Source organism: Rhopilema esculentum, chromosome 16 (genome assembly GCF_057945365.1).
Source record: "Rhopilema esculentum isolate cy_ngs chromosome 16, ASM5794536v1, whole genome shotgun sequence".
Taxonomy (NCBI): domain Eukaryota; kingdom Metazoa; phylum Cnidaria; class Scyphozoa; order Rhizostomeae; family Rhizostomatidae; genus Rhopilema; species Rhopilema esculentum.
The window spans coordinates 10,168,762-10,196,481 of NC_142830.1; the positions used below are offsets into that span (position 1 = coordinate 10,168,762).

General features: G+C 36.2%; 3 protein-coding genes across 4 annotated transcripts in view; 1 reads left to right on the forward strand and 2 right to left on the reverse strand.

The window, feature by feature from the left end:
* The window catches only part of LOC135682338 (aladin), a 310,265-nt gene that overhangs the window by 72,025 nt on the left and 210,520 nt on the right, over window positions 1-27,720 (reverse strand). The gene's annotated exons all lie outside the window — the stretch shown is intronic.
* LOC135682311 (uncharacterized) lies at window positions 1,463-27,194 on the forward strand. 2 transcript variants are annotated; one of them, XM_065197152.2, is made up of 7 exons: window positions 1,463-1,871; window positions 8,071-8,170; window positions 9,408-9,547; window positions 10,116-10,200; window positions 11,104-11,174; window positions 12,771-12,897; window positions 26,367-27,194. In XM_065197152.2, exons 1-7 carry the CDS (start codon window positions 1,702-1,704, stop codon window positions 26,382-26,384), a joined length of 711 nt encoding a protein of 236 aa, XP_065053224.1. In that variant the 5' UTR covers window positions 1,463-1,701; the 3' UTR covers window positions 26,385-27,194. The 2 variants fall into 2 exon arrangements, with proteins under 2 accessions (XP_065053224.1, XP_065053223.1); XM_065197151.2 differs by lacking the exon at window positions 26,367-27,194 and adding an exon at window positions 13,793-14,800 and having other exon boundaries at window positions 1,468-1,871.
* Window positions 14,097-24,469, reverse strand: LOC135682309 (uncharacterized). The gene is made up of 7 exons (XM_065197148.2): window positions 24,091-24,469; window positions 21,646-21,745; window positions 20,167-20,300; window positions 19,500-19,584; window positions 18,851-18,960; window positions 17,235-17,361; window positions 14,097-16,759 (listed from the first exon to the last, which is right to left on the reverse strand). Exons 1-7 carry the CDS (start codon window positions 24,255-24,257, stop codon window positions 16,694-16,696), a joined length of 789 nt encoding a protein of 262 aa, XP_065053220.2. The 5' UTR covers window positions 24,258-24,469; the 3' UTR covers window positions 14,097-16,693.

Genomic DNA, 27,720 nt, shown 5'->3' on the forward strand with positions numbered 1-27,720 from the left:
AAAAATAGAGGAAGAGAAGAAAAAGAAGACTAACCTTTGATAAATTGATCGGGTTTGTTATTCTTCGCTTTTCCTCTGAAATTTAATCAGCAAACCAAAACGTCAGGCTTTCGTGAATGAATAGCTTTCTTGAGTGATAAGTGATGAAGCGTGTACAAGCCAATTGTTGGCTATCGAGCATATCACGAGATTTTAAACCCTGAAAGATCAAAATTTATTGTCATACCTGCCCACCAAATACATCTTTACTCTTTACAACTATGCAACAGTTTCTGAACTTTGTGTCAGAATTAAACAAAAAATTTGTCTTACATATGCCCTTATTCAGAAAATATATCGTGTTACTTTTCATGAAGCTAGGTGAAAAATGTAAACGCCGAAAAACTTCAATTGAACTAAGATTTAGGACATTTACATGACCTTGCACAAGGTTCCCTTCTAGGACTCTTTGTATTGGCTTTAAAGAATAAAAGGGAAGCTTGTTCTTTTGGCACTCGAACAACCACCTCTCGAATTAAATTACTTAGGTCCAACCCAGTGGTGCAACGGAGGCATCTGGAAAAAGGAAAAACGAGACGGGCCCCCATATTACCGGAATGCAAGAAAGTCCTATCCAACGCTGTATAGCATGTGAAACACAATAGCTAGATTTAAAAATGATAATTTTTTTTCGCGAACTAGGGAAAGCTGAGTTAAAGAAGCTTCACAAGTTTCTGGAAGTGAGGTACGCTTTATCGAATTTGGAGGGCCGCTTTTGGTCGGGGACATTCTGCATTACGACACTCATTCCAGCACAGCTTACTATTTCGTATGGCAACCAATATATGCTCTTGTTCTTCAATTTGTGCACAAAATGTAAGCTTGTAGTTGCTTGTCATCACATTTCATATGAATGGGTGAAAAGAAGAAAAAACAAGGTCTGCATATGTTAGAAGAGATTTTAATTTTTTAATGGCAGCCTACACATCACATAAAAAAAATTGACAATATTTTTCAACAATAGAAATGATATAATTCATTCTTGAAATCTTTTATTGGCCAAGCAGGGGATTTTTTCGGCCTTGAAATTTAGAGTGGATAGGCTATATAGAAGAACCAGTTTGGTTACAGGCACCGCGGAACAGGGGGGGGGGGCTGGGGGGCTTTAGCCCCACTTTTTGCAAAAAATGCCAATTATTAAGTATCAAACTACCAGAAAGCCTCTTTTTTACGGTTTTACCTCCCCACTTTTTTTAGACCCCCCCCACTTTTCTCAACGCTCCGCGGTGCCTGTGGTTATCCTTACTTGGCCATGGCTTTGTTCCCCTCTCCTCTGCTCCCCTTTGACTTAGCCCCCGGCAAACCCCGAAGGTGAGTTGCATTCAATGGAGCACGTAAGCAAAGTAACCTTGAGCAAAATCCTCAGAGGCACGTATCTACTGATGATTTTGGATTGTTTCTATACAGTCCCTTCATTTGCGCGCGAAAACTGTACGACGCGAATAGGTGTTGTTGTGGGGCTTGAACCAGAACATAACAAGTCTCCTTACTAGAATAACCAATTTTGCACAATTCACAATTTCCAGCTTTTTGAAGGTGTCCACTAGTATCGCTTCCTGGTATATGTATCCAAATCTTGATTTAGTCATGTGAGGCAGGGCAAGACTGGGATCATATTTCAGTAGAGACTGAGCAACGCGTTCTCCCAACTTGGTAATCAACATGTGGTTATCAGCATCCAACATTTGTGCGCAATGTTGTTTTGCAGTAATGATTGGAAATGCATTTGTTTTTGCACAAGAACAATGCAAAGTAACTGACCCATGCTCATGCAGGTTTGACGATGGTAGGAAGATATCACTGAGACCCATCGACAGAAAGGGTTCGCCAAGGTAAGGGGCAGTTTTTAGGCCCTACGTTTATTGAAGAATGTTGAAGCAGATCATGCGATAAACCAAATATAGGTATCTAAAAGGAATTGGAAATGAATTTTTTTCCATTTTTCGGAGAGCAGTGTATCAACACTTCAAAAACTGGATAAACAGATTTAAACTTTTGAGAGACACTTTTTTCTGATAAGTTTTTTATCAACCTCTATACACAAAATATTTTCCATTTTGTAGTACATGTATCTTGGTGATAGTGAATGTAATGATCTATCAGCTTGACAAAATCAAGAGGCACCCCTTTTTGGATTTGGTTTGGCACAATTATTGTGAAATTTTTCTTTAAAATGGAATAGAGAGCATTGTGTCAGTAGTTAGGGTCCGAAATTGTTATAGACAGTGTACTCTCGTCACCAATTTCTGAAAATTTTTCAGCCCCCCCCAACTACCACCTCCTTCAAATTTGCTTAGAATCTGCCCCTGGTTTTCTGACTATCAAACCCAGGGGGGATACTCATATATATTTAGGATAGGGGTGCACAGGTTACTTTTTTGACTGAACCCCCTCCCCCTATTCAAGTGTAATTTTTAACCTGAGACCACCCATCTGATGTATTTTATATCAATTCCTGCAGTCAAAGTTTCCACAACATTTGTTGTGTAAGCTGCAAGACTGCTTAGTGAAGATTCATTAAAACTGATGGGGTGAATATAAATTTTAAAAACAAATGTAGGTTTAATATTAAATTGAAATATGTTCCTGTGGTAACCAAATTCCACACTTAAATCAAAACACATAGAATATTCAAGCGGTTTTGTGATGTTGCTCTACAATTATCAAAGCTAAATCAAACCCAAAACAATTGTATAGATCAATGGAAATAAAGCCTTTAATCTAGCTTTGTGCCTACAATCGAGAACACTTTTATCTTGTACTGTACTTTGTGATCTAGCTAAGGAAAAAGTACCACATAGATATGCCCAATTTTCTCAAAGGATGAATTTTGTTAAGACTAGACAGAAGAATGTTTGAAGATTTTCCTCAAAGAAAAAGCGCTTTCTTGGTGTCCTGTTCAAGTCGTTAATACTCTTTGTAGAAGAAGAGATCCTGTTCACCTGGCAGCTTTCTGACCAAACGGAAACTCGTTGATACAAATTATTAATAGGAAAGGTCAATGAAAAGATCCCTGTAGAACACCAAAATGTAATTCTGCCATTTGTGAAGTAACACAATTTTTCAAAGATAACTTTGGACTCCATAAACTAAAGAAGGAACTGAAACAACCCTATTTTATTTCCACTCTTAAACTAGAAATATATTTTTAGTTTCTTCCTGAGGCAGTTGGAATGCTTTTAATGCCCAGTAGCTGAAAAATCAAAAAGTGCTGTTTTCAGTTCAGTTCAGTTTTATTTTAAAACATCAGCTGTTATGCTATGCTGATGGCTTTATATAAAACAGAAGCAGTTAGCAGCAGTACCAGCATGAAGAAAGGAGAGGTTAGGGCTTAGTTTCGGCAAATCCCATGAACAAAGTTTGAAGTTGGGCATTCTTTCATATACATTAAGGAATACACCACAGCCTTTCTGTATTAAAAAACTCAAGACGGATTTATTTTATTAATATTGTACCTGTTTTCGAAAGCAGAAATGAAAAATGTGACCTATTCTTACACAGTAGATATTTATATTTCTAATTAAGTTGCCATTGACAAAAGTGGGGTACCCCTTTTAAGTGTCCCCACCTGAAGTTGAGTTTACTTTTTTTATATGATATGTTGTATATGACATATGGGCAAAACGATAAATGGGTTGCTATAGCAGGCTCCAGTGAATCTGCTTATGTATTAGTGATTTTAGATTGTGAGTAAAACAAAGAGGAAAAAGCAGGCATGCTGGAGCTGGGGGGAGCTAGAGGGCATAGCCCCCACTTTTTGCCAAAGTATGATATCAAGGTTGTGGCATCAAAGATAATGGCGATGAACTATGTAAGGAGCCCCCCACTTTTCTAGGCCCCCCCCACGTGCTCTGGCATCCCTTAAAGGTAATTATAAATAATCCGAAAGTAAATCATGTACATTTTCAGTTACAAACTGTGACCTTTACCATCTAGCCCACCTAAGGAACCAGATGCTTGGCTCATTACAGTGGGAAGTTTTGTTCTATAAAAGCTTTTGTTAAATCAGTACCCCACTGTCAAGGTAGAGCATATTTAATCTGTGACCTAACCTTGTAAGAAAACAATAAAATCTTTCTAAAAAGTATCAAAAGTCATAAATATCCTTAAGATGTGTACAATCCTTGATGACAGATAACTGATTTTTAGAGCCAATACCAGCAGTATTTTTAGGGATGGGGTGATGTGTGCTCCAATGTTAAGGCTGTGGGGAGAGTTTTTCCATCCCCTGCATCTGTAGTCATGCAATGCATGTCTCATGTTAACAGGGACGGTGCCAAGAAATTCAAAGTGGGGGGGGGGATGCTCAAGTTGATAGCATTATTTAACTAACCTAGGGCAAATTAACATAGGTAATATAACAGCTAATTGAAGCCTACTATTAATTTTTTTTACAATGAATGGATGAAATATTATACGAAATGTGTAATATAGGTACTTATTTCATTTTAGGTCAGTCTTGCGTTTATGCTTATATTTGTTCATGCTTCTCTTTGTTTAGGATATATTAGTTTGTCGCGTGTTAGTTTTTCATGTTTTCCGGTATAGTAATATTTTACATGCCCTTTTGCTCTACAAAGTTCCCCCGCGTATCCTAATATATCTAACACCTCCTACTAGTTCATTTACGTATTGCACGATAGATACCGACAATAACACCGGCAATTATTGATATTAGTTTGCTATATTGTAATGCTGTTATATAAAGTAGAGTACGGAGAAACAGAGTTAGTTAGTTAGTTAGAGAGAGAAGCGTGGTGCTTGCGAAAGGCCACTGCTATCAAACATGTAGACACTAACTCACACACACACAGAACGGTAATGGATGGAAAGGCTAAGAGAGGGCTGATGGCATTCAACCCGAGTGGCTTGTGAAAGCACTCGAGGTTTCGTTTCATATATATATAATTTAATGGCGTAACAGTGCTTGTGAAAGGCTGTTTAGTACCTAAGTTTCGATATTGTGTAAAAGTACGTCTTAGCTTTGGATGGAACAAAAGGAATTGATTTTGTGTGTCAAAACGTGTCGTTTATTCGCTCGGTCAATCGCTCAAACAACGAATGGTGTCAGAAGTTTTACAAATGTATATACCAGCAGAAAATTTTACAATGGTGACAGGAGTGGGATTATATGGTGCTGGAAACAGACCAGAACCCAGATTCACGAATCAGTTTAGGACATGTACCTCAAGATGGAAGGCGACGAACAACTGTTCACGAGACGACAGTTCGAACACCCTGCATACCATCCAGAGATGCATAGTCAAACCCAGTAGCTGGCAAATATCTCAATCACAGGACTTGTCGATTTCTAGTTTACGGACACAAAATATTCATTGGACGTTTAATTAATTTTTCATTAGATTCACTTTAAGAATCGAGGACGATTCATTTTCCTTGATAGGGAGGTATGTAATATAGGTACTTATTTCATTTTAGGTCAGTCTTGCGTTTATGCTTATATTTGTTCATGCTTCTCTTTGTTTAGGATATATTAGTTTGCCGCGTGTTAGTTTTTCATGTTTTCCGGTATAGTAATATTTTACATGCCCTTTTGCTCTACAAAGTTCCCCCGCGTATCCTAATATATCTAACACCTCCTAATAGTTCATTTACGTATTGCACGATAGATACCGACAATAACACCGGCAATTATTGATATTAGTTTGCTATATTGTAATGCTGTTATATAAAGTAGAGTACGGAGAAACAGAGTTAGTTAGTTAGTTAGAGAGAGAAGCGTGGTGCTTGCGAAAGGCCACTGCTATCAAACATGTAGACACTAACTCACACACACACAGAACGGTAATGGATGGAAAGGCTAAGAGAGGGCTGATGGCATTCAACCCGAGTGGCTTGTGAAAGCACTCGAGGTTTCGTTTCATATATATATAATTTAATGGCGTAACAGTGCTTGTGAAAGGCTGTTTAGTACCTAAGTTTCGATATTGTGTAAAAGTACGTCTTAGCTTTGGATGGAACAAAAGAAATTGATTTTGTGTGTCAAAACGTGTCGTTTATTCGCTCGGTCAATCGCTCAAACAACGAATGGTGTCAGAAGTTTTACAAATATATAGCAGCAAATTTTACAAATGTACAAAATACAGCGATGATAATAATTTACAATAAAATTACACATTAGATAAAAATATACAATTATTCGATAACCATTTTAAGAATCCAATCTATGCAACGTAAGGTTTGCATATTTGGCAGTTGCACTTTGTATCTTTCCAAGTTTTAATCTTTTTCTTAAATGTTGCGAGGCGAGAAGATTTTTTAATGTCATTTGTAAGCTCTTGCCAGAGCTTGGATCCCATATAGGTTGCACTTTCTATACCATAACAATTTGTTTTTGGTTTTGATAGCGATATTCAGGATATGTATCTAAGATTATAGCATGAATTTCTTTCAGTAAAGATTTCTTTCATAAAACTTGGGTTGAGATTATGTAAAGTTTTTTATATTTCTGTAAGAAGCAACTGCAGATTCTTATCATGGATAGACGTCGAGTTGTTTTGTCGAAAAGAGTTTGAAAGTTCGATTCATAGTCTTCATAGGCAAGACGCAAAGACTTTTCATGAATTCTATTTATTCTGTTGTTTATCTGTCGATCACAAAACATCCAAATTAAAGGACAGTAGCTGAATTGTGATAAAATAAAGACATGCACGGTCTGTTTTACTTGTAGTTGGAAATTCGGGATAAGGCATGTAGCTTTTTGCTGGCCTTCTTTGCATATCAATTGTACGTGTCCTTTTAACGGCAAATTGTGAATAGCGTATAAAATCTCCCAGTTTATAGATGAAGGCTTCTCTCTATACTTCTAACTAAAGCACCCAAATGAAAGATAAGTAAGGTCTTTTTATATTTATTGGAGTTCGCAGTATTTTCTGCAGCTAACCTTGCATCGGACGATCATCAGTCGATCATCGCGACACCAATTACTTATTACATATTACTAGTCTGTTCATTAGCAATACATTTTCATTAAAATTTACAAAATTTACAAAAATATGGAATTTACAAAAGAAGGGCAGACGGGTAACTTACTCCGGCCAGAATACGTAGCGTAGTATATATTTCCACCCGCACCTTCCCTAACGCAAAGTAAAAATAGAGAAACTTCCTATTTCCAAAAAATTCCTTTGCTAATCGTTAGATAAGGATTTACACTATGTATTATTATTGCTCTTTGGCTTTTAAATTTATCAAAGAAATGTCTTCAAAATTTCTTCTGCATCCAAAATTGTCCAAGTTAAGATGTAGGCCTAAAACACATTTTCCAAGCAATTTGTTTCTAAATCTGAAACGTATATTTTGCTTGCAGGAAGATCCATGTGGCAACACTACCTTTCATTACTTCGTTTTTGTACGAAAACGAAACTCTTTGATCCCTTTTTTGATTCTTCCTTCCCAATTATACACTCAAGAACAGATTTATCTAATACCCAACCGGAGATATTCTAGAATGATGCTTGAAGTGGATTCGAAAGCAGAGTCATTTGAAAACGAATCTTTTTAATGGGAACAGCGAAAACTGTTTCATTCGAAAACGGAGTCATAATGAGTCGTTTTCAGTTTCAAAACGAGTCCCAACAAAGGATATGAAAACGGGTGAAAATTGAGTAATTCGAGCACATTCATTTTCGTTTCAGACTAGAGTGCACAAATACGGATTAGTTCACTAGCAATTTCTCATAAATGAGCAATTTCTTATCAGTCTTTTTGTTTCATCGAAGCATTTGAATGATTCCAACACACAACGGAGAGTCTTTGACACAAATACAGGAATATTGGGTGTAGTAAGGGTGTGGTCATTGGTATGGCCTCTTGAATTTGCTTACAACACAGCCCCTTTCCTATTGTTTTTAGGACGGCACCCCCGATGTGAACGGTTCAAAAAGTACGAAAGTGGAATGATCTGGAAACGGAGAGATACTAAGACGTACTGTAGAAGTGGAGACTTTTTTAATTTTTAAATTTTTAACTTTTTTTAATTTTAATTTTAGCAATATTTTCTGTTTGCAGGTTCACTGTCATTTCAGCTACGACGGGAGCCACATTTAAATACAACCCTTGTACACCGTTCAGTGCAGACAAACCCAGTGGGCAATGTGTTAATGTGTTGGTAAGAACAAGCCAATTCTATGTAGTCACCTAACTTCTAAAATATACCGACATAACTATACATAGGCCTCCGAACAATCGTGACATGGCGATGTAATCTGAATAGTTTCCTCGTCGATTTACGTTATTGGGCTGTCATGGAACTGAGCTATTAAAGTTTGTAAAAAGTAGTTTGTGAAATTTTGAATTAAAAATAGTGTAATAGTGTAGATATACGGCTTTAGAATTTGTTACAAATATTTCAGTTCAGTAGTGGGGTCCAAGAAAGGGATTCCATTGGCAAATTTCCACGACTTAATGGATTGTTTAAAAAATACAAGCAATTTATAGTATGTAAGTATCCCAAGCGTTGAAAAAATACTTAAAAAACTTCACTTACTTTACTGTACTAATTTTCATGGTGAGCCTACAAAACGTTTCGTTTAAACTTTTTGCCGACTAGTCTTCAGAGGCCTTAAGATACTTTAAATGATTGTGAAGTTTGAATATCAACAGCAAAAAGTGGGTAATCTGTTGAACCTATGACGTTTGATTGGTCAAATTTTTTAGCAATCAAACGAAAGAGAGCAGAGATGCTTTTTCTGCTAACCCTTCCCCTTTGATTGGTTGGGTGTAAATCCGGAAGCAGACCCACGCATGTTTTGTGAAGAAAATGCAAAAAAGGTGGCGTTTTTTATATCTTTTTTTTCTACAAAATAATTAGGCCTGGAGATTAAATTTTCCTCGTGAGTTTTAAACACAGACAAGTTTTCATTCCACCATTACTTTTGATGTCTGTTTAATTGTGGCGTTCAATAGGGCAAATATATTCGGCTTGAACTTTGATATTGGCTTGTTGAAATTGATAACATAGGAACTCGGCAAGGAATCCTAATCTGGGCTTTATATCTTCTGAAACATCCATCATGGTTGATACCGTCGCTTGTGAGAAATATCACGACTTGGGAGTCCCCTTTTAAAAAATCGGATGATCTGGATATTTTTTACATTTCTCCACGTCCCTTGCGAGATTTGTTGTCCACAGTCAGTCTAAAGTTCTCTGTTGGCACGAGCTCCCATCCCCCGCTAGCTCAGGACCAATTGTGCTTTCCCTGCCATATTTTTATCTGCTATCCCCTGAAGAAAAAAGCTCGTCATGCTTGTTTCACAAGGGATTTCGGAAGAATTCTCGGTAGCAGACCATCGATTTTGTTTAATTGTTGATCTGATACCTCCTAACACTTTTTTTTGCATGATAGGCCTGTCAAAGCGGCTTGATTGGAGCCACCCCAATTGCTTTGGCCTACCCAAACTCCACAGCCAGCAAGTACGACAGTAGAAAAGACAAATATACCTTTGTTTACACTGGTGGATCGACTGGTAGTCAAAACCTTAGATAGTAAGCATTTTCTCTCTTTTATTAAAGCTGTACTCATTTTTAATTTTACAGTAGAACAGTTCATGTCACAAGTTTCAGTAAAACTGTTGAACTTCTAACGTAACCTACCAAAATTAACATGTGTTTTTCAAAATGTACGTGTGTAAATACAATGTGTGTTCTCTCAAACCGTATTATTCTATTACATTTTTCTAGGTTAGGAGAGGTGCTTAATGTGGAATTTATGAAATTTGGATTAAGTTATGAACTTTTTTTGGAGAATTTCTGTTGGCTCATCAAAATTTCCTTCATTTCAACATCATGTTGGCAATGGCTTGTCTTCTCCGGGTTAGTGTCAGGGCAGAGTTCAAAGTTAGTTTATCCTCCCATCAAATCTTTAAGAAAACTCTCAATTTAAGTAGAAAGAAAAGGTATAGGAGACAACACCACCTGAGAATTTATGCTGGCAAAAGCAAGAGCAATATTATTTACCATGTTGTTAAAATTGCAGAATTTTTAAGAATTTAGGGCCATTTTTCTTCCCCAGAAGGAAAACTTTTTTCTATTCAATGTTTCTCTAACCTTCTAGTAAAACCATTCTCGTGCTGAATTGTGATAAGAAGGCCGATAGTCCAAGCCTCACGTCTTTTCAATACACTGAAGCGTTTACATACGTATGTATATTCCAAGTATTTAACTCTTTTGTTATGATGCTTGTTCTCAGAATTACAGCACAACTGCAACGTTAAAACAAAGGGGCAGACACTTGGTCAAATATTTGGTGGGGGCAAGCCTATTGTTTAGATAAGTTGGCGTTACATTCTCCCATTTTTAGAACAAAAGGCCATTGACTTCCAAAATATTAGGGGGGGGACTGCCTGCACCTGCCCCCTGGGTGTCCACCACTGTTTATACAGCCCTTAAAGTTCTGATTAAAGTAAGAAACTTACAAAAATCAACATTGTGTAAAGAAAGTTAGCAGCAAGAAAAGCTGAATGTATCACTAGTTTTTGTTATCCAGACAGCTGTTTTGCTTGCATTGATGCCATATACTTTGATTATAATGGGTTTGCATGTTTGTCTAAACAGTTGTTTGCTGTCTTCACATACGAAGAAACTATGAGTATATCTACGAAAAAATTATTTTGTTATGGATTTGTCGAGAAAACTGTCTTTTTGTTTTTGGAAGGAATTGAGAGTTTATGGGTGAAGTGTTGCATAGCTTATCCGTAGAAGTTTATACTTACAAGTTTTAAAATATATGAAACTGTCAACAAGAATATCGCAAATGCCAGTTAACTGAGTTAAATCTGCCTTATCTAAATTCAACAAAGCTAAAAGATTCTTCAGCATATTTTCTTTTGGTGTTTTTGGTTATCTTAATCTGCATTACTATCTTTGGCAATCTTTATGGAGCCTAATTGTGGAAAGCCTTAATCTTTTAAGTGGAATTTGATGCCCGGAGGAATAAGAAAAATGATATTAGAGAGGCTTACTTTCGACCAAACACCAGAAACATTCTATTTCCTCGTTGCCTTTTGACGACTAAGCATTACTGAGACTAATTTCAATTTCAGGAAGCAACGTTGACATCAAAATATGCCTGCCCTTCCAGCGTTCTAAGCACTGGTTCAATTTTATGTATAGTGTGAGTATATAGGCATTTTATAAGATGAATCACTTTTTGCAAAATTAGATCTTTTTTTATTTCTCTGTCAAGCAGAGTTTGAATGTAAACTGGGCTTGTAGAATCAACTGCTTTCATAATTAGAAAAGCTTTCGAAAATTGCTCTTCATTATTTTCTTTAACAGTATCTTACGATATTTGAAGTGGTGTTTTTGATGAAATCTTCAAGATGTACCGTATTTCCTCTATGAACGCCACCCTTTATTAAACGCCTCACTTACAGCTATCCATTTGTTATAAACGCCACCCTCTAATAAACACCGCCCTCTTTTAAATGCCGCATCTTGAAAAGTGGCGTTCATTAGAAACAGTCCAAACAAGAAATAACGAATAGTTTACATGTTTAATACTCGATAGGTGTGAAAGTTTTCATGTCATAAAGACGAGGACTATAACTGAGACAGTGACATTCCTTGACATTTACATAACGTGAACACATATTTTGTGAGCTTAAAACATTTTTCACAAAAATCATTACAATTTTTTTGCGGTACAGAATTTGAAAATGGCTTTGAAAAAAGCAAACATTTTACAACATACTTAAAGCTTTTTCGTCTGACACTCCTCAGAGCATAAAACGTCAGAATAGGTTCCGAAAAAACACGATGGAAAAATATATACCCAGTTGTGGATCGAAATAGGCCAATCAGAAAAACGCAAGCACAAGACCGGTATAGTTGACCAATCAGTGCCGCGAGCCTAAAGAAAAATTACCAATGGAGTCCAAGAGAGAAAACGAACTCCTTTTGTCTACACGATGGCGGCTTTGTCGTTTTTATGTAGATTAAATCTTTTCGGAACCTATTCTGACGTTTTATGCTCTGAGGAGTGTCAGACGAAAAAGCTTTAAGTATGTTGTAAAATGTTTGCTTTTTTCAAAGCCATTTTAAAAATCATTACATGTTTTTGGGAAAAGAGAACATTTTCGAAAGTCTGTTTTTATCTTTTTTATCGCACTTTGTCTTGTCACTTTTCACTTGACACATTTTCATTTTGTATTATACGGCGTCCTCTGATAAACGCCACCCTCTATTAAACGCCGCATCCAAAATTTGCATTTTAAAATAAACGCCATGACAAATCAAAATCGGTAACTAATCAAATAAAAATGAATGAAATCTAAGAATCTTGTTTTGGAGATGGAAATGGTCAATGCTATGCATGGGTCACCCAGTACCCCCCACAAACTCATCTTTGTGGTTAACATGCTCCATGACAGAATCGCGGCATAATTCCCAATGCAATCAACTCTCTCTAACTCGATCTCGTCTACTTCGAACTTTTACTACTTCGAACAAAATTTCCGGGTCCCTGGAAAATCCCCAAACAAAGCCTTTACTATTCGATCTCTATGTTTTGTCTGTCCTCTTAGAAAAGCCGGCTTTACTAGTTCGAACTTTTGGCAAATTTAAATAAAAGGGGTAGTGATATAAATACTTCATTTCATTATATAGTCCTAAAATTTATTTTGTTGTTAAAATTTAAGTAAATGAAAAATTTATGCAGTATTGCTTTTGCATGGAATGTTTTTAAACTCTTAATTTTTTCATTCTAAAGGTTTTTTTCTTTACTATTGGCATATTTGGTGATCGGAACGCTGCTAAATAAATTCGCATTCCACAAAGAAGGGTCAGATGTAATACCTCAAAGAATTTTCTGGCTAAAGTTTCCAGGCCTTGTTAAGGTACGTTTATTTCTATTTAAACTTAAATATCTTATTTTGAAGGTTTTTGTCTATGCGTTTTTACCGTTCAATAAAAGCTTAGTGGTGGAAATGTCTCGTCAAGAATCAAAGCCGCTAGAGAGGTCTTTAAAAACAGGGCTTTTCATTTTTTTGAGGCAGGCTGGAAATTTTGGTCAATTGGCCAGACGCAAAATGAAAGCTTTCCGGAATTCATTTGTTTCCAACAGGGTTAGGCCAAGTTGATCAATCCAGCCGGGTAATATGAGAGAATCATACGATGAAAAAGCAACGTGTTGGTTCACCAGTGGCGTCGCTTGACCTTCCAGACTAGGGGGGGTGGAGGGTCATAAAAAGAAAAATTTACCGACGAAGACTTCCCGACGAAGACTTCCCGACGAATTCATGAAGAATTGGGGGTTACACCCCCCTTCACCCCCCGCTAGCTACGCACCTATGGTTCACTGATTGTCAAAGCCATTCGATAATTGTCACACTCAAATAACTAACTTTTCTTCGAGTATTTTTTCCACATTGAAGGCTGAGAAAGACGCCTGTTTGCATGTCGCGCGGCAGTTTGTGATTAAACGCGCGTAATTCATCCAAGTCGCAATGTACATACCCGATGCCTTTGCCGAATTGTTATTTTCAGAAAAAAAAGGCATCTACATCTACCTTTGAAATTTTTGTAACATCTTTAAGCTATGGGTGAACAAGAAGCGATAAAGTTTTCAGAAAAACATGGGGAAATCACAGACAGTTTAGCTTGACTTCGCAATCCATTTTTTATCAAGAGAACTCTGCACAAATAAAGACTATTCAAAGAGCATCCAATATCTTAAAGGCTTCTTCCCATCCTTGGATGTTCTTGTCAAGCCTGCCTCTTTATATTTTACAGGACGGTAGCATATTTACATATCGGAAAATCAGAGGAAAGGGTGGACAGTATGAAACATTATGATCTAGAAACTTTTTTAGGCTACTATCTAATGTGTGATCTAATGTGAAATTAATTGTAACGGAATGCAAAACCAGTATTCCGTTACATCAGGATATGGTGGTTACAAACATTGTTAAATGAGAACCTTTTTTTCTTTATTTAGCTGCATCCAGCATTAATTGTGATCTGTTTATGCATACTCCGAAAAACGTACCTAATGCTTGTGAAAATAAATTCTGTCAAGACAGATATTTTTTGTTAAAAACGTAGTATAATGGAATTAATAGGTAGAATATTAGATATCCGATATTGGATAAGCTGGTGTTTATTTTGGTAAAAAAATGATGGGTTGGAGTTCTTGAAAGTTGTGAAGGTAGAATGTGAAGACCCTTGGCATTTATTTTTTGTACCAATTTCAATTTTTATCTTTCCTTTCAAAACCGTTATCTTTTATTGTAATTTTGGGATATGTTTTTCAAATGGCAATAGTTTAGAAATGAATCATTAGATAGATAACATTTTATGGCCAAAACCCTAACTGTTGTGTTTCTTCGTCGTGTAGCAACTTTAATTTGTCGTGTAATGTGTTTGCTGCAATTTCAACTCACTCGTATCCATTGGTCGCATCATTTGAAATCAAAACAACTGGATTGTTTTGTTAAATAGTATTTCATGCATCTTCTAACTATCAGTTTAGGTTTTTTATATCAAAGTTTATAATTATAGTTGCTGCTCAGTGTCAACCTTTGTGAAATGGCCATTGCAAAATAATTAAAATTTACCAATGTAGATGACGATCTGGTTCCGCCAAGATGTTCTGAATTGAGTTTTGCTATACTAACTCGTGGATTAACAACTGGGTATTGACGGACTTTGAATTAGAACTTTTCTATATATAGTCTGAGGATGAGCTCTGGTTAGCGTCTAGACTTGTATTGTAGTAAACAATGATTTTTATTATCATGATATTGTCATACTGTTTTTGAAACATGACTTAGATATAATTGTATGGAGTGATATGGATAAAATTTATAACTGCAGAATCTCTAATACGATTTTCACTGGTAACGTTATTGACCTGAAACCTTGAAAACTGAGCTGAGTGCCTGATGATCTTAGTTCTGGGGGGGGGTTAGTTCTTAGGGGTTTAGTTCTGAGGAGTTTGTAAAGCTAATGCTAAACAGTAAACTCAGTTCTTCTTCATGCAACGATTGCCGGTGATTTCATGGTCATCGCACAGTGTAACACCGGTTTTTACAACTTGCGTTGCAACCTCAGGTTTGGCGCCTTTGTTTTGCAGACTCTCCCCAGTCTCAAGACAGTTGCCCGGCCTCCGTCGCAGCAAATTGTCTTGATCGTAGCTGTCTGTAACACGCCCTACAAAAATATTGTCTACCCCTTTCAGTTACAATTGAGAAACAAGTTGCCAGGAACATTCCATCATGTAAACCCAGCTTAAGGAACTGACTTTCCCTCACTTTTTGAGGAGAGATTCTTATCTTTCAAGAAGAGACTCTTCCTAGACTCTTATCGAAGCGTGTAGGGCAATACGGAAGGGACCGAGTTTCTATCTTCTGTCAAGCCCCATTAAACCTAGCCAGCGTGCAGCCTCTACTCAGAGGCTGCAAGCAGGCTACATTAAACCACGTTCACACTTTTTTATAAGAATATCAAATTTTTTGCCGAGCCTCAATATTCTTAAAAATTTTCGATTTTGAGCCTAAGATTATTCTTAAATTATTCTTGCCCTAAGATCAAAGAAAAATTTTAAATCTTTTTTGATGTGTTGCTTCATCATAAATTTCAACAAGGAAAAACAAAACAACAAATGTGATATTAAAATGCAAAATCTAATGATACAAATACGATCCTATTCCAAAAGCATTATTTCAACCCCGTCTTGATGAAGGTTGAGCCTGGCATTATTCTTAAATTTTAGCAATTTTGAGCATCAATATTCTTATAGACTTTATTCTTATAAAAAAGTGTGTATACGCTTGGTATGTTCTTGATACCGCCAGATTGTTTGAAGAAGAAGCAGCGAAAGAATTTCAACGACGCAGAAGTAAAAAAATTTTGAAGCTGTGTTTTTCACTAAAAAATTTTCATATTAAATTGTAAAAAAATGATTCATCTTATTCAACCAAATTGCATAGTCTGATTTTCTCGAAAACTATCTTTTAAAAATACTTTGTAAACCTTAAAGCACTTACTAAATTAAATAATGCCTTTGATTTTACAAAAGAAAGCATATGGTGTGATCTTTCTCTACAAGGCATTTTGGATGTCCCTTAGAACAAAGAAGCATTTGTTCTGTAACCCATGATAACAGCTTCTGGTTGATTGATAAGTTAATCAAATTGAAATTATTTTATGAATTACATTCCTCAACGATGCAGGGGTATAAATTATAGGAATTGTAGGGGTAGTCACCACTAACTGATTGAGACACAAATTTTGGTGAAAAGTCGCTTTGCAAAGAATTTATCTCCAAGCGAATTATCAACTGATGTGGGGAATTCGGCCCATTCGCGTCGATAGTTGGTTGCAATTGAGGTCTTACCCCCAACATACCCTCACGTGTACCCCTATGTACAAAATACCTGTCTACCACTGTCAAATGACTTCTGAAATTTCACCTGGATGAAATTGTGATTTCATGGGATCAGAATCCACATAGAGCAAGTGCTTTAAACTCCTATCTAGGAAATTGTTCGCCTTTTGCGGAGATATTAGACTAGAGTTTTGAAACTGATTTATTTTTCTGGAATTACAGTTCTAGAATCAGATCACTGACATGTGCAATCAATATTCCAGGCAGCTAATTTAAAAATGTTCATGATAGAGAAAGATTTGATGCTATGAAATGGCTTCGTAATCACTCTTGCCAGCTCTAATTTTTCTAAATGTAAAAATGCAACCATCCTGCAAAAACAGAAAATTATTAGAAAAAGTCTTTGACTGTGCAAAATTGTATAAACAATTTTATGCCCAAATGTCTTTTACTGTCTGTATTTAAAAACCTATAATATTTCCTAAAATTTCCATATGTTTTCTAAAATGTTTGTCTTGAATTGTTTGTAAAAGCCAACTTCAACAGTTAAATATGGCCTTTCATCGTTTTGATACACACACATGTTATCAGGTAAACCAAAAATTGAAAAGAACAGTCAAATGTCCGACCAGTAAACTTTCTCATCAATCGGACAAGAGAAGACAGGGTCTCTGGGCGGGCGCCTGTTTCAATTTGTGAAGCATTTACTAAAAATTGCATATAGGAGCATTTAATATATCGAAAGGTTGTGCATTTTCTGCGTTTTTCGATTGCCTGTTGTTTTGGGTATAAATACATTGTTGGAATTTTTCATAGTAACATGACACATTTGAACAATTTACTTACCTTTACCAAAACTGGAAAGCCCTTCCAAAACGTTTTGTTTGGAAAAAGTTCTGAATTTTCTTCATGTCGAACGAATTTATTGATTAACACACCTCCAATTAGATAAACAACTACCAAGACCAGAAGACTAAAACAAACATAAAAGTTAAAAAACGAATTATTGATGGGCATCGGAATTAATATTGTGTGAAGGGAAGGATCGAGTTGTTACAGGGTTGTTACTTTTTAAAGATTCTGTTTAAAGATAATAGAAAACTATTGGGAAATAGCTAGGGACCTAGCCCCCGGCTTCTACCAAATCGTGCATTTAACTAACCTGACCAAAGCCGCATTTACACCAGCAATCTTTTCTTTCCATTTTCCTAGAAAAGTTTCCTTGCCCGTGTAGAGTAGCAACAAGTTTTTTGACAATTTATTTTTGACAAGTTCTAATTGCTGGTGTTGAAGACAAAAATTCTCCTCAACAATAGTTTTTTGCTCTGACAATCGTTTTGGCCAGCCGAGTTTTTCGATTAGCCTCGGCTTGCTGACGCGGCAATTTTTTCGTGCAAATTTTTTTTGCAAAAATGGCTCTTTTTAACGAAGAAGAAACTTTTATTCGTGCGTGGATACCCCTGGAATTTCTGTAATCGCAAACAAAGTCTTCTTAATGTTCCTTTTTTTTAACACGTCACGTATTCCAAAGGCTTTCACGGCTTTGCATTGCCTCTAAGGGCATTGATGTTCCTTGATCAGTCCAGATTCACCTTGTGGCAGCCTAAGCAGTCAAGAACAAGCAATAGAGTACCGAAGTGTGGGGCCACCAAAAATCTATTTTTATAATCGAATTTCGAATTTTTTGAATTTTACCACATATTCTGAGAGAATGGCACTAAATACCCCTTAACGTGCAAAATCAGTTAGATATGCTCAAAATCGGGCGAGATTTGGCCAAAGCAAGATTTCAAGTTTGCGAACAGATTACTGCTATCCTACCCTGGGTACCAGACTCAGTTCTGACCTGGTTAAAAAATGCCAAGACCAAATTGCAGAGGTTTGATGGGGAAAGAGCCTGAGCTTATGTGGCCATATCTCAGCCAATTATTAACAGATTTAACAGATTTTGCACAATTAGAGGTATTTCATAATACTCTTTTAGGATATATGGTCAAAATTTTAAAATTCTGAAAATATATTTTTGTGACGTCATAACTTTGGCACTCTATTGCGTGAAAGAAGGTTCTTGAATTGAGTCAAATTTGTTAAGTCAATTGAGTCAAATTTTGCATATGAAAATTTTCCACTTGACAAGTGCACTTGCTAAAAAACGGGCACGGCCGCTTTTTAAAAAGTATACTTTTCCAGGAAAAAATTGTAATTTTTCCTCACTCTACCTCCATCTACGCGAGCAAAATAAACTTCTCAAAGGAAATTTTCAAGGAAGAATTGTTCGTAAGTATAAGTCATGACGTAGTTTCTTTGCACTTTGCAATCATCCTAAAAGCAAGGTGTTTACTCAAAAATGATGGATAATAATGTGGATAGTAAGAAGAAAGTTTGAAAACGAAGGAAGCGAAAAAAGGGTCACAGGACACTTGTAAAATCCCAGCTGCGTTGAAAAAATCCAAATTACTCACACGATGCATAGGACAGAGCCAGTGCTTAATCCAGTCGACGACGACGCTGATTGAGGTGATAGATGGCTGCAAGCACCAGGGCAAGCACATTTAGTTGTTACTGTCAACTCCTACACAGGAAAATAGTCAGGCTGGTGAGATAGTTGTAAAGAAGCTTTAAAAAAAACATTCGAGTATACTAAAGCTTTTCGTCTGACACTCTTGAGAGTATAAACGTCAGAACATGGATCGAAAACTCTACGATAGGAAATATAAATAACCAGTTGTTGATCGAAATTGGCCAATTAGAAACGCGAGCACATGACTGTTGAGGTTGCCCAATCAGTGCCGCCAGTGAGAATGTTACCAATGGAGTCGTAAGGATTAAAACGACCTCCTTCTGTCTACACAATAGCGGTTTTTTAATAATGAAATTCTGTTTTGAAACAAAATTAATTTAAAGTAACAAAATTATGCCCGTAAACAGTAAACATGTCAAGTGAATGAACGAATTTAAGGGCGTGGTCGCAAAATTTTTCTGCTCGCAGGGTTCTCATTCTCTCGGAAACCCTGCGCGTCATCAGCATTTCAAACCGAAGGCCTGCCATTAACTTAGTAAAAAAATAATACATCGCTAATGGTGAAATACAAATAACGCAACGTCACTTACATATACCCCTTCTGGTGATTCCAAGACGACAGAAAGAAGAGGGGCCTTAATGTTTGGGTCACAAGCCAAGTTGATGGTTGTTTGCCTGTAAAATGCAGAAAAAGGTAGGACCAATGCTAATGACCCTTTTGATAGCAACTGGAACTAGAATTTTTTACAGAGAAAGAGCAATATACAACAAAATCTCATAGAACCTAAAAAATGAGAGAGCGACATGTCTAGGGGTCTATTCCCCCCCCCCTCCCCCAGAACCAGCGCAACGACTTGGGTTTGTCCGTCGAGATGGCCCTCGAATATTTCATTCCTGGGCAAACGAAGCTCGTTTTACCCAAAACCAGATTAAAACTTATCCACTAATTTACAGATAAAAGTCTCGTATGTGCGGACAATTTTTTGCCTGGATGAAAAGGGGGTGCCCCAGGAATCTCTGTCTCTGCTATCACCAATTTACCATCTGAAACAAATGTCTGTTTAAAGGGTTGTCTACAAGATAATTATCTTGAGAGAGTCTATTTAGAGGGCAGTAAAAGTAGAGCTTTAAAAATCTTTTGACTGTTTCGAGTCGAGAACGATATCTCCAACAATTTTTTAACCTTCTAGGGCCTCCCTTATATAAACAAATGTTGGCAGATCGCAAAATACCAAAGAGAAGTATAAAAAGCCAAACCTGTTCTTAGACAGTTGCGTTGAGGTTCCCGTATATACGAATGTGTACTGCTTTAATACTACATCATAACCAACTGAAACAGCTTTAGGCTTCAAAGCAATGGCAAAACTGTCGCTGTTTACATTTTGGCAAACCTAAAAAATCACATATGCACTGTTCTTTTACCTCTGTTTGCTTCTGTTTTGTTAGCATAATAATAATAAAAACAATTTATATACAACCTTTATATCAGTTATAAAAATATGCCGGAAGTTCTATCAGTAAAAAAATCGGTATTATCTTTGAACAGAAAAATTACATGGGTGATTACATGGGTCTTCTATAGAAAAACTGGAAGATGTTCTATAGAAGTACTTCATCCCCATTACATTTTCATTCCACCACCACCACCCACGCTCTCTTATTTGCCACCCTTCCCTCCTCCACCACTGAGCTGCATTCACACCATTCCACATCAGCCAATCCGACATCACCATCGCCTCTTTTAAATGTGTACATTTTTAGCCCGTTAAATTTTGCTCTGATGAAGCCCCGTATGCCCGGGCGAAAAATTAGCCTTCACTGATTTACGTGTATTTATTGTTGTTTATTCTCGGCGTATTGTGGTGTTTTTTATATTTGCTACATTCTTATCGACTTTTCGCCGCAAGAACTCCTTGCAGCCCGTCGAGCAGCCTGCTACAGTGACCTTTTCTTCATCCACACATTTTCTATAGATATTGCCTTTGGTTGGTAATTCTTCATTTTCCAGTTACTTGATTTGATTGGTTACTTAATTGGTCACTTTTTCTAATCTTTGTTTGCAAAGTGATTTTCATGTCATTCGTAGGCATGGCTTTTATTTTGAAATATCTTAAGTAACTTTCAGAATACGTTCCTTTCAAAATTAGGAACTTAAGCACTCAAGCCAAAACATCAAGAAACATTTGAATCTGAAAAAACTCAGATTTTCACAATTTTGTGAAATTCTACCCATGCCGGTGACTGGTCTGCTTAAAACTCTAGACACAGAACTTCCCTCAAATTATAAAGAAAAAAAGCATAAAGACAGACAAAATGTAATTCCCTCATCCACCAAAAGCATTAGCACAGTACCCAATGTCTTGAAAAAGTGGCATGAGCATTTGAAAACAATGAAACATTAACCATTCTCACTGTTTGCTGCCACATAAACCCTCCCATGCTTGAAGTTTCTATTGGAAATTTTTCTAGCACAAAAAATTAAATTAGGGCCCCGAATGTTAAAATTATTAGCTTCTTAATTAAGAAAGTCTTTAGAAACAATGAGTATTGGAATTTCCAAAGCCTTAAGAGACTGAAGTACTCAATATCTACATTAAAAATAAAGGTAGTTTGTTGAACATGTATTTGCTGAACATCTTCCAAATAAGCACATCCCCAGTTGCCAACATGTCAACACAATTGTTAGATGAAACACAACATTCCAGGTTGGCAGATGATAAATATTTTGGCACTTACCAGAGCATTGTCACATTCAGTACCAGTCTTCTTCAGCACAGAACATGGACTGTACAGATAATTAAAGCCAGTACGAGACAAGGCATCTTCTGCTGGGTAACTTTCGATGAAAAAGAAAATGAAATTTTAACTTTTTCATAGTTGTATCTGTATTTCAAGTCTTGACTTTTAAAATTGCTAAGTTTTCTTCTATATCTTATACCTTTGAGTAAAGAGATATGCTAAACACAACAAATTGCTGTATGTTTCTAAATATAGCTATGTGTGTATATAATGTTTTATATAAAAAAAGTGCTTGAAAAAAGTGACAAACATATGATGTTGATTAAGCAAACAAAGAAAGCAAATTTAATGAAACAGAATTTAATCCACTCACTAGAAAATGCACTCCTTGAAGCAATTTTACTACCTTTCAATACAACCTTACTCTTAGAATTAATATCTGCAGGTGGAACGCTATTTCATGCTTTTTAGTGGTTTTCTGGTAACGATTCCTGTCACATCACATCATAGCCTTGCCCCCCCCCTGCAACAATCAGAAAAAGCTATACAATTTTTTTGCCTAGAACGCTCCTGTGCAAGTTTTTCTTGCTCCCATATCACTTAGCTAAATTAAAATCTCTAAGCTGTCCTTATTTGGAGTACTGTTTTGGGGTAGCACTCCTAATAATCAAAAAGTGATAGCAGAACAGGATTTTTGGGAAAATAGACTGAAAGAGTGTATTTCTTTTGTATACCCTGCCAAAAATCTTGAAAAATCCACTCAAATATCATAAAAAATCCAGAGATCCACAAAAATCTATAAAAATTGTACAATCCAGTCAGACTTAGAAATGACCAAAAAATTTGATACCAAGTACAAAAAATAAGGCCAAACTGTGGAGTTAATAGAGTTGAATCACGTAAAGAAATAAAATTTTGGACAAAAATCTATGGGATCAATGAACAACATGATCGAAAGATATGATGGATGAAATTGCTAAATTTACAAATATTATGCTATTTCAAATCAAGACTATCCAGTTTGAAATATAGGCTAGCGCATGCCCATATTAGCAAGAGTGACAAAAATATGCTTGATGAGTAGAATATTAAACTGTAATTTTAAAGTACGAACATAAACAGCTGAAAACCCCAGCACAATTGAATCCATTAATCATCAAACAGATATATTTGTAGTCATGTACATAAAAAATATATATAGCACATATTTTTTACTTAAAGAGCTATTTTTGGAAATCATCATTGCAAACTTAGTAACCAATAACCCTTATTTACCCTTAATAAGAATTTGGAAAAAATAAATTGGTGTTGATGATTACAGTTAGACTCAGATCAGTGTGGTGAAATTTAGGCTAGGTGTGCAGGTGAATTCAAATTGGTGCATGTGGACTTGTTGTGGGACTGTGCAGGCAGGCAGATTTAGTACTAATGCAAAACAAGTGCAACAACTAGAAAGACAGCAAAAAGGTCACAATGTTGTGCAATAGAATAATCGAAACTGAGCATTTTGCTTTTGTTTTAAATTTATCTTTGATATAAAACGTAATTATTTGTTAAACATAAGTATCATAATTGTGGTTGAATCCAGTTTGCCTTCCTTGACTTTGTTGCGGAGTAGTTTTTTATGTTTTTATACAGTACATTGTGGTATGTTTGAGTTGTTGTTGTTGTAAATTTATTTTAATTCGATATAAAACAATAGCTAACAATATATACATAAATCTTCAATGTTAACTAATGAAAATCGAACGTAGCTACCGATTAGTACATCAAAGTAATTATTCCAGAGTGAAATCTGACTAGAATAGTGGGGACGTGTTGAGTCTACATCCTAAAGAAAATTTTAAAGACCAGACCACCCTCTTATCTTAAATCATCAAACTTATCATTATACAAACTAAATTATCACCTTTGTTTAATATACTTAAAAATTTTCTTAAAAAAACTGGCCCAGGTAGAACGTTACGGGGTGGCTGGGGCTGGAAATGCTGTGATGGCAAATCACTTCATCGAAATTTCGTACACCTTCGGAGAAGATACTGTTGTTTTGTCTGAAAATCCCCGGAAATCCTTCTGTTTTCGTGGACATGGTGGAACAAGAGAATCCGGATTAGATAATAAATTTAACCTCTTGTCATACACGTCGAGGAGTGTATTAACAAATCACAGGCTCAGGCTGGGAACCCTACTACCCATTTCAGATGCAGCAAGACGTTCAATCCGGATTCGCAATGTCCGCCCCCTCGCCCAACTTTTGCCCGGTTGCATGCTCTAATAATACGTGCGTGTCCCACCAATTTTTCAACACGTTTCTACGTTTCTGTCGCGTCCCTTCACCTGTTTTCGAAACGTTGAAATTTAAATGTTGATGCAAGCAGGAGATTCGGATGTTTCAGCGTAAAGCAATCAGACCATTCCTGTTCGGAACAGGCTGTTCCTTACCTAGCTCCTTTCTTATCTATGTCCCAAAGGCTAATGTACTTCCCACTTTTCAGCTTGCAGCTGCATTGGTCTACAGGGATGCAATCTTCTGCTGTATTTATATTTTCCGCGCCCAGCATTGTTAAAAATACGATGCAAAACAGTTTCGTAAATTGCGCACCCTCCATTTTGATCCAAGTTGTTGTAAAGCCTCACTTCCCTTTGTCTCTGTCAGCGCGAACAAGTCATGTGGAAATCATATGTAAGTCAGTCAACAAACTAAGTGTCGAGGGCGAGGCGACTTAGTCGAACGAAATAATGTAGAGAGATATCTTTTACGTGAAGATAGACAAGACAGAACTTTAGTTTTCTAGTTTCTCGCCGCATTGCATTGCATTTGCGGGGCCAATGAAAGGGGCGGCGGGGGGCTAGACTCCTTGTTCCGGAAAAGTTCCAGAACTTTCTACGGATTTCTGATTCTTACGATTTTCCGACAAGATAACATCTCATGTCTAATTTTAAAGAAACTGCACATTTTGATAAAAATTGATGATTTTTTGACGAGACCCTTTAGAAATCTTTGCTAACCACACCATAATAAAGTAGCAAGAAGATCCATTTATGATTTTTGATATCAAGAACGATATCTCATCTAAGACAATTGAAAAATTGATGATACAAGAGGTCGACCGATTGCACTTTTGACAAGTCGTTCATAATAACAACATGATTGCAAATGTAACGTTAATTTTCTGCATTTTATCTTGTTTTCGCCAGTGGGAATTACATTTGAAAATAACTTCTATTCGGAAGAATCCGATTCAATTATAAATCCGATCCGCTTATAATTCCTTTTCAGAACGATTTCTTGGAGTAATTTCGACGCATTATCAGTTGTCAATTATCCGACGAATGTCTGAATTTTCCGACGACATCGCTGATTGGGGGGGGGGCCGAGCCCCCCAAAACCCCCATAATTTCTGCCACTGAACTGCAAATTTCACACTGTACACAAAAATGTGGAATAGAAAAGTCAAAAGCAATGCATAAAAAGCAAAAAGAAATTTAGGCTTAATTTTAATGATTGGTACCTTATGGATTATATCCACGTAACTTTAAATATTTCTATACAATATTAAAAAAATGAAAAATGATTAATTCATCATTAGAAAAGGTATAATTCGAATTGAAGTTCTAAAAAAGTGCTTGATTTGTTTGCAGTTTTTTTTGCTATTTTTTGTTTCAGCCCAGGGCTGTAGAGGAGGGGGCTCGGGGGGCTGAGCCTCTTTTCTACTTTTCAAAGGGGGGGGGGGGTTGCGCCTTTTTTTCTGGGTAATTTTGCAATATCAAAGCTTATTTCTGCCAGGATCAAAACTTAATAAATGCTGGCAAAATTTACCGCTTTAAATTCTTTGTTTTTAAGATTTTTCTACTCAAGTACCAGGTAGACACTGGAAGATGATTTAAACCTAGAAAAAATAAATAGGTAAAGAAACTGATATTAAGGATTTAAGCTATTCGCAAGGGTGTGGTGGCAAAAATTTTTGCTCGCTTCGCTCGCAAGAGACATTGTATTTTCCGTCCCCCCTTCGGGCCTCCTAAACCTCTCGGCGGCACTGGATGGCAGACAGAAAGAAGAAATCATGTACATAGTTACACATTAAAAGGAAAGAATAAACCACACCACAAAATAAACCATATACCACAATTTTTCTCTATTGATCAGTTTTCCATGTCTAGCGTACAATATTAACAGATTTATTAACTGCTCAAATTTTTGGCGTACCTAAACAAATGTGCCCTTTTTGTGTCTTGGACCCCTGCCCTCTGAAATTTATGGATGCGCGCCTGACCTCTGTGTGCAAAACCGATATATCAAAGCACATTGGTTATCACTGCACCTTAAAAATAACTATGGGATATGTAGAAGTATTCTGAGCCTACGTAACTAGCGTGGCCTCAACATATAACAGACTCCCTTGTTTTAAAATCAAAATCAATTAGTCCTGGCTCTGCCAAAGAGCGAGAAGAGTAACAAATATATGTTCTAAGTTATTGCAAAGAAAAATTGCAATCAAGTGTTTGCAGCTGCTTGAAATTGTTTGTATTAAGCAAATAATAAATAAATAAATAAATAAATAAAGCAAAGCACTTAGAAAACTCTCTGCTTTGTGACTACGCTGTATGATATTAGGATTTTTCAACGTTAAATTATTATTTGTCTCAGATTGAATATTATTACTTTAGATTGAATAAGATGGATTGAATGTTTAATGTTACTTAATTATTCGTTTCAGATTTTCAGCCTGCCATGATGCTTGAAGATTTTCACCCTTATTCACTGAATCCACGTGCTTCGTTGGAAAGAAGTTTGACTGCTTCTGAAATAAGTTCTATCAGCGACAGAAACATACTGGTTCCTTGCTTATCAACAGGTATTTACCCTTTTGGATTTATTGCAAGAAATGCTGCTAGTGATGCCGTAAATCGACGTCTTTTGCCAACTGAAAATTATTGTCAAGGGCATTACTGTCCAGAAAACAATTCACCACAAAGATGATATGAAAATAGTACTTCTTCTGCTGGTTGGCATCTTAGCTAAGAATCTGTCACATACGATCTGTTTCGAAATGTGTCGACTTTGTTCTATTCTGTATTTTTACATTCCAAAAATGATTATAGTTTAAGGGATAAAAGAAATAATGCTGGAGAAATCAGAACTAGATTACCTATACAACTTCATAGGCTATGGTACCGTGGAATGGGGGAACTCAGCCCCCCTTCTTAAAATTCAGAGAGATTTTGTAGGGCTAAGCCCCCCTAAACAAGTAAGTTAATATTTGGTTGGACGAATTCTGTGTTGGCAATTTTTTATCTGTCTGTTTTAGCAATTGATTTAGCAATTTTTTATGTCTGTTTGTGTCATTGAATAGTTTAAATGTTTCCATATACACATCGAAGAGTTTCACAAATGCAAGTATATTGGGTGTGGCCTCTTCAATTTGCCTGCAGTAAAGTCCCCCTTCCTACCTTTTTAGGACGGCACCCCTGTTTATAGATAGTATTAATCTGCACAAGCTCTTCGGCATGTTTACCACATCAGGGTCTGTTATGAACAGGAAATTTAAAAATAAAAATTTGTCACTTTTATAGACTTTTTTCTATTTAAGATTAACACAACCCAAATATTGATCATCTTTTAATATTTTGCTAATTTGATAAAAAGACTCTGGTTCAAAGGTAAGCTTTATTTCCACAAAATAACGTAGAACAGTATAGAAATAATGTGCGTGAGCAATTCTGCTATAGCTATATCAAATACGACAACTGAACTTAGGGTTCAATATCTATTCTTTGAAAAAGTCTCAAGAAAGAATATCATCAAAAGTATAGTCATATTTAACATTAATAACAAAGACAACATCAAAATATAAAGAACAAATTTTCGAAATTGATCTTGAGACATTTATGAAATAAAAGCTACATGATGAATCCATTTTATTAGAATCGTGAAGAACATTTTATCAGAAAAATCATGGACTAAGAATTTCATCTCCAATAAGAGGCAAAAAGCAGACATGGAATCACAGAATGTAGAGAATATACTTTTCAGGAAGACAATGCTTTGATTCTCTCTCTAATCAAAGGAAC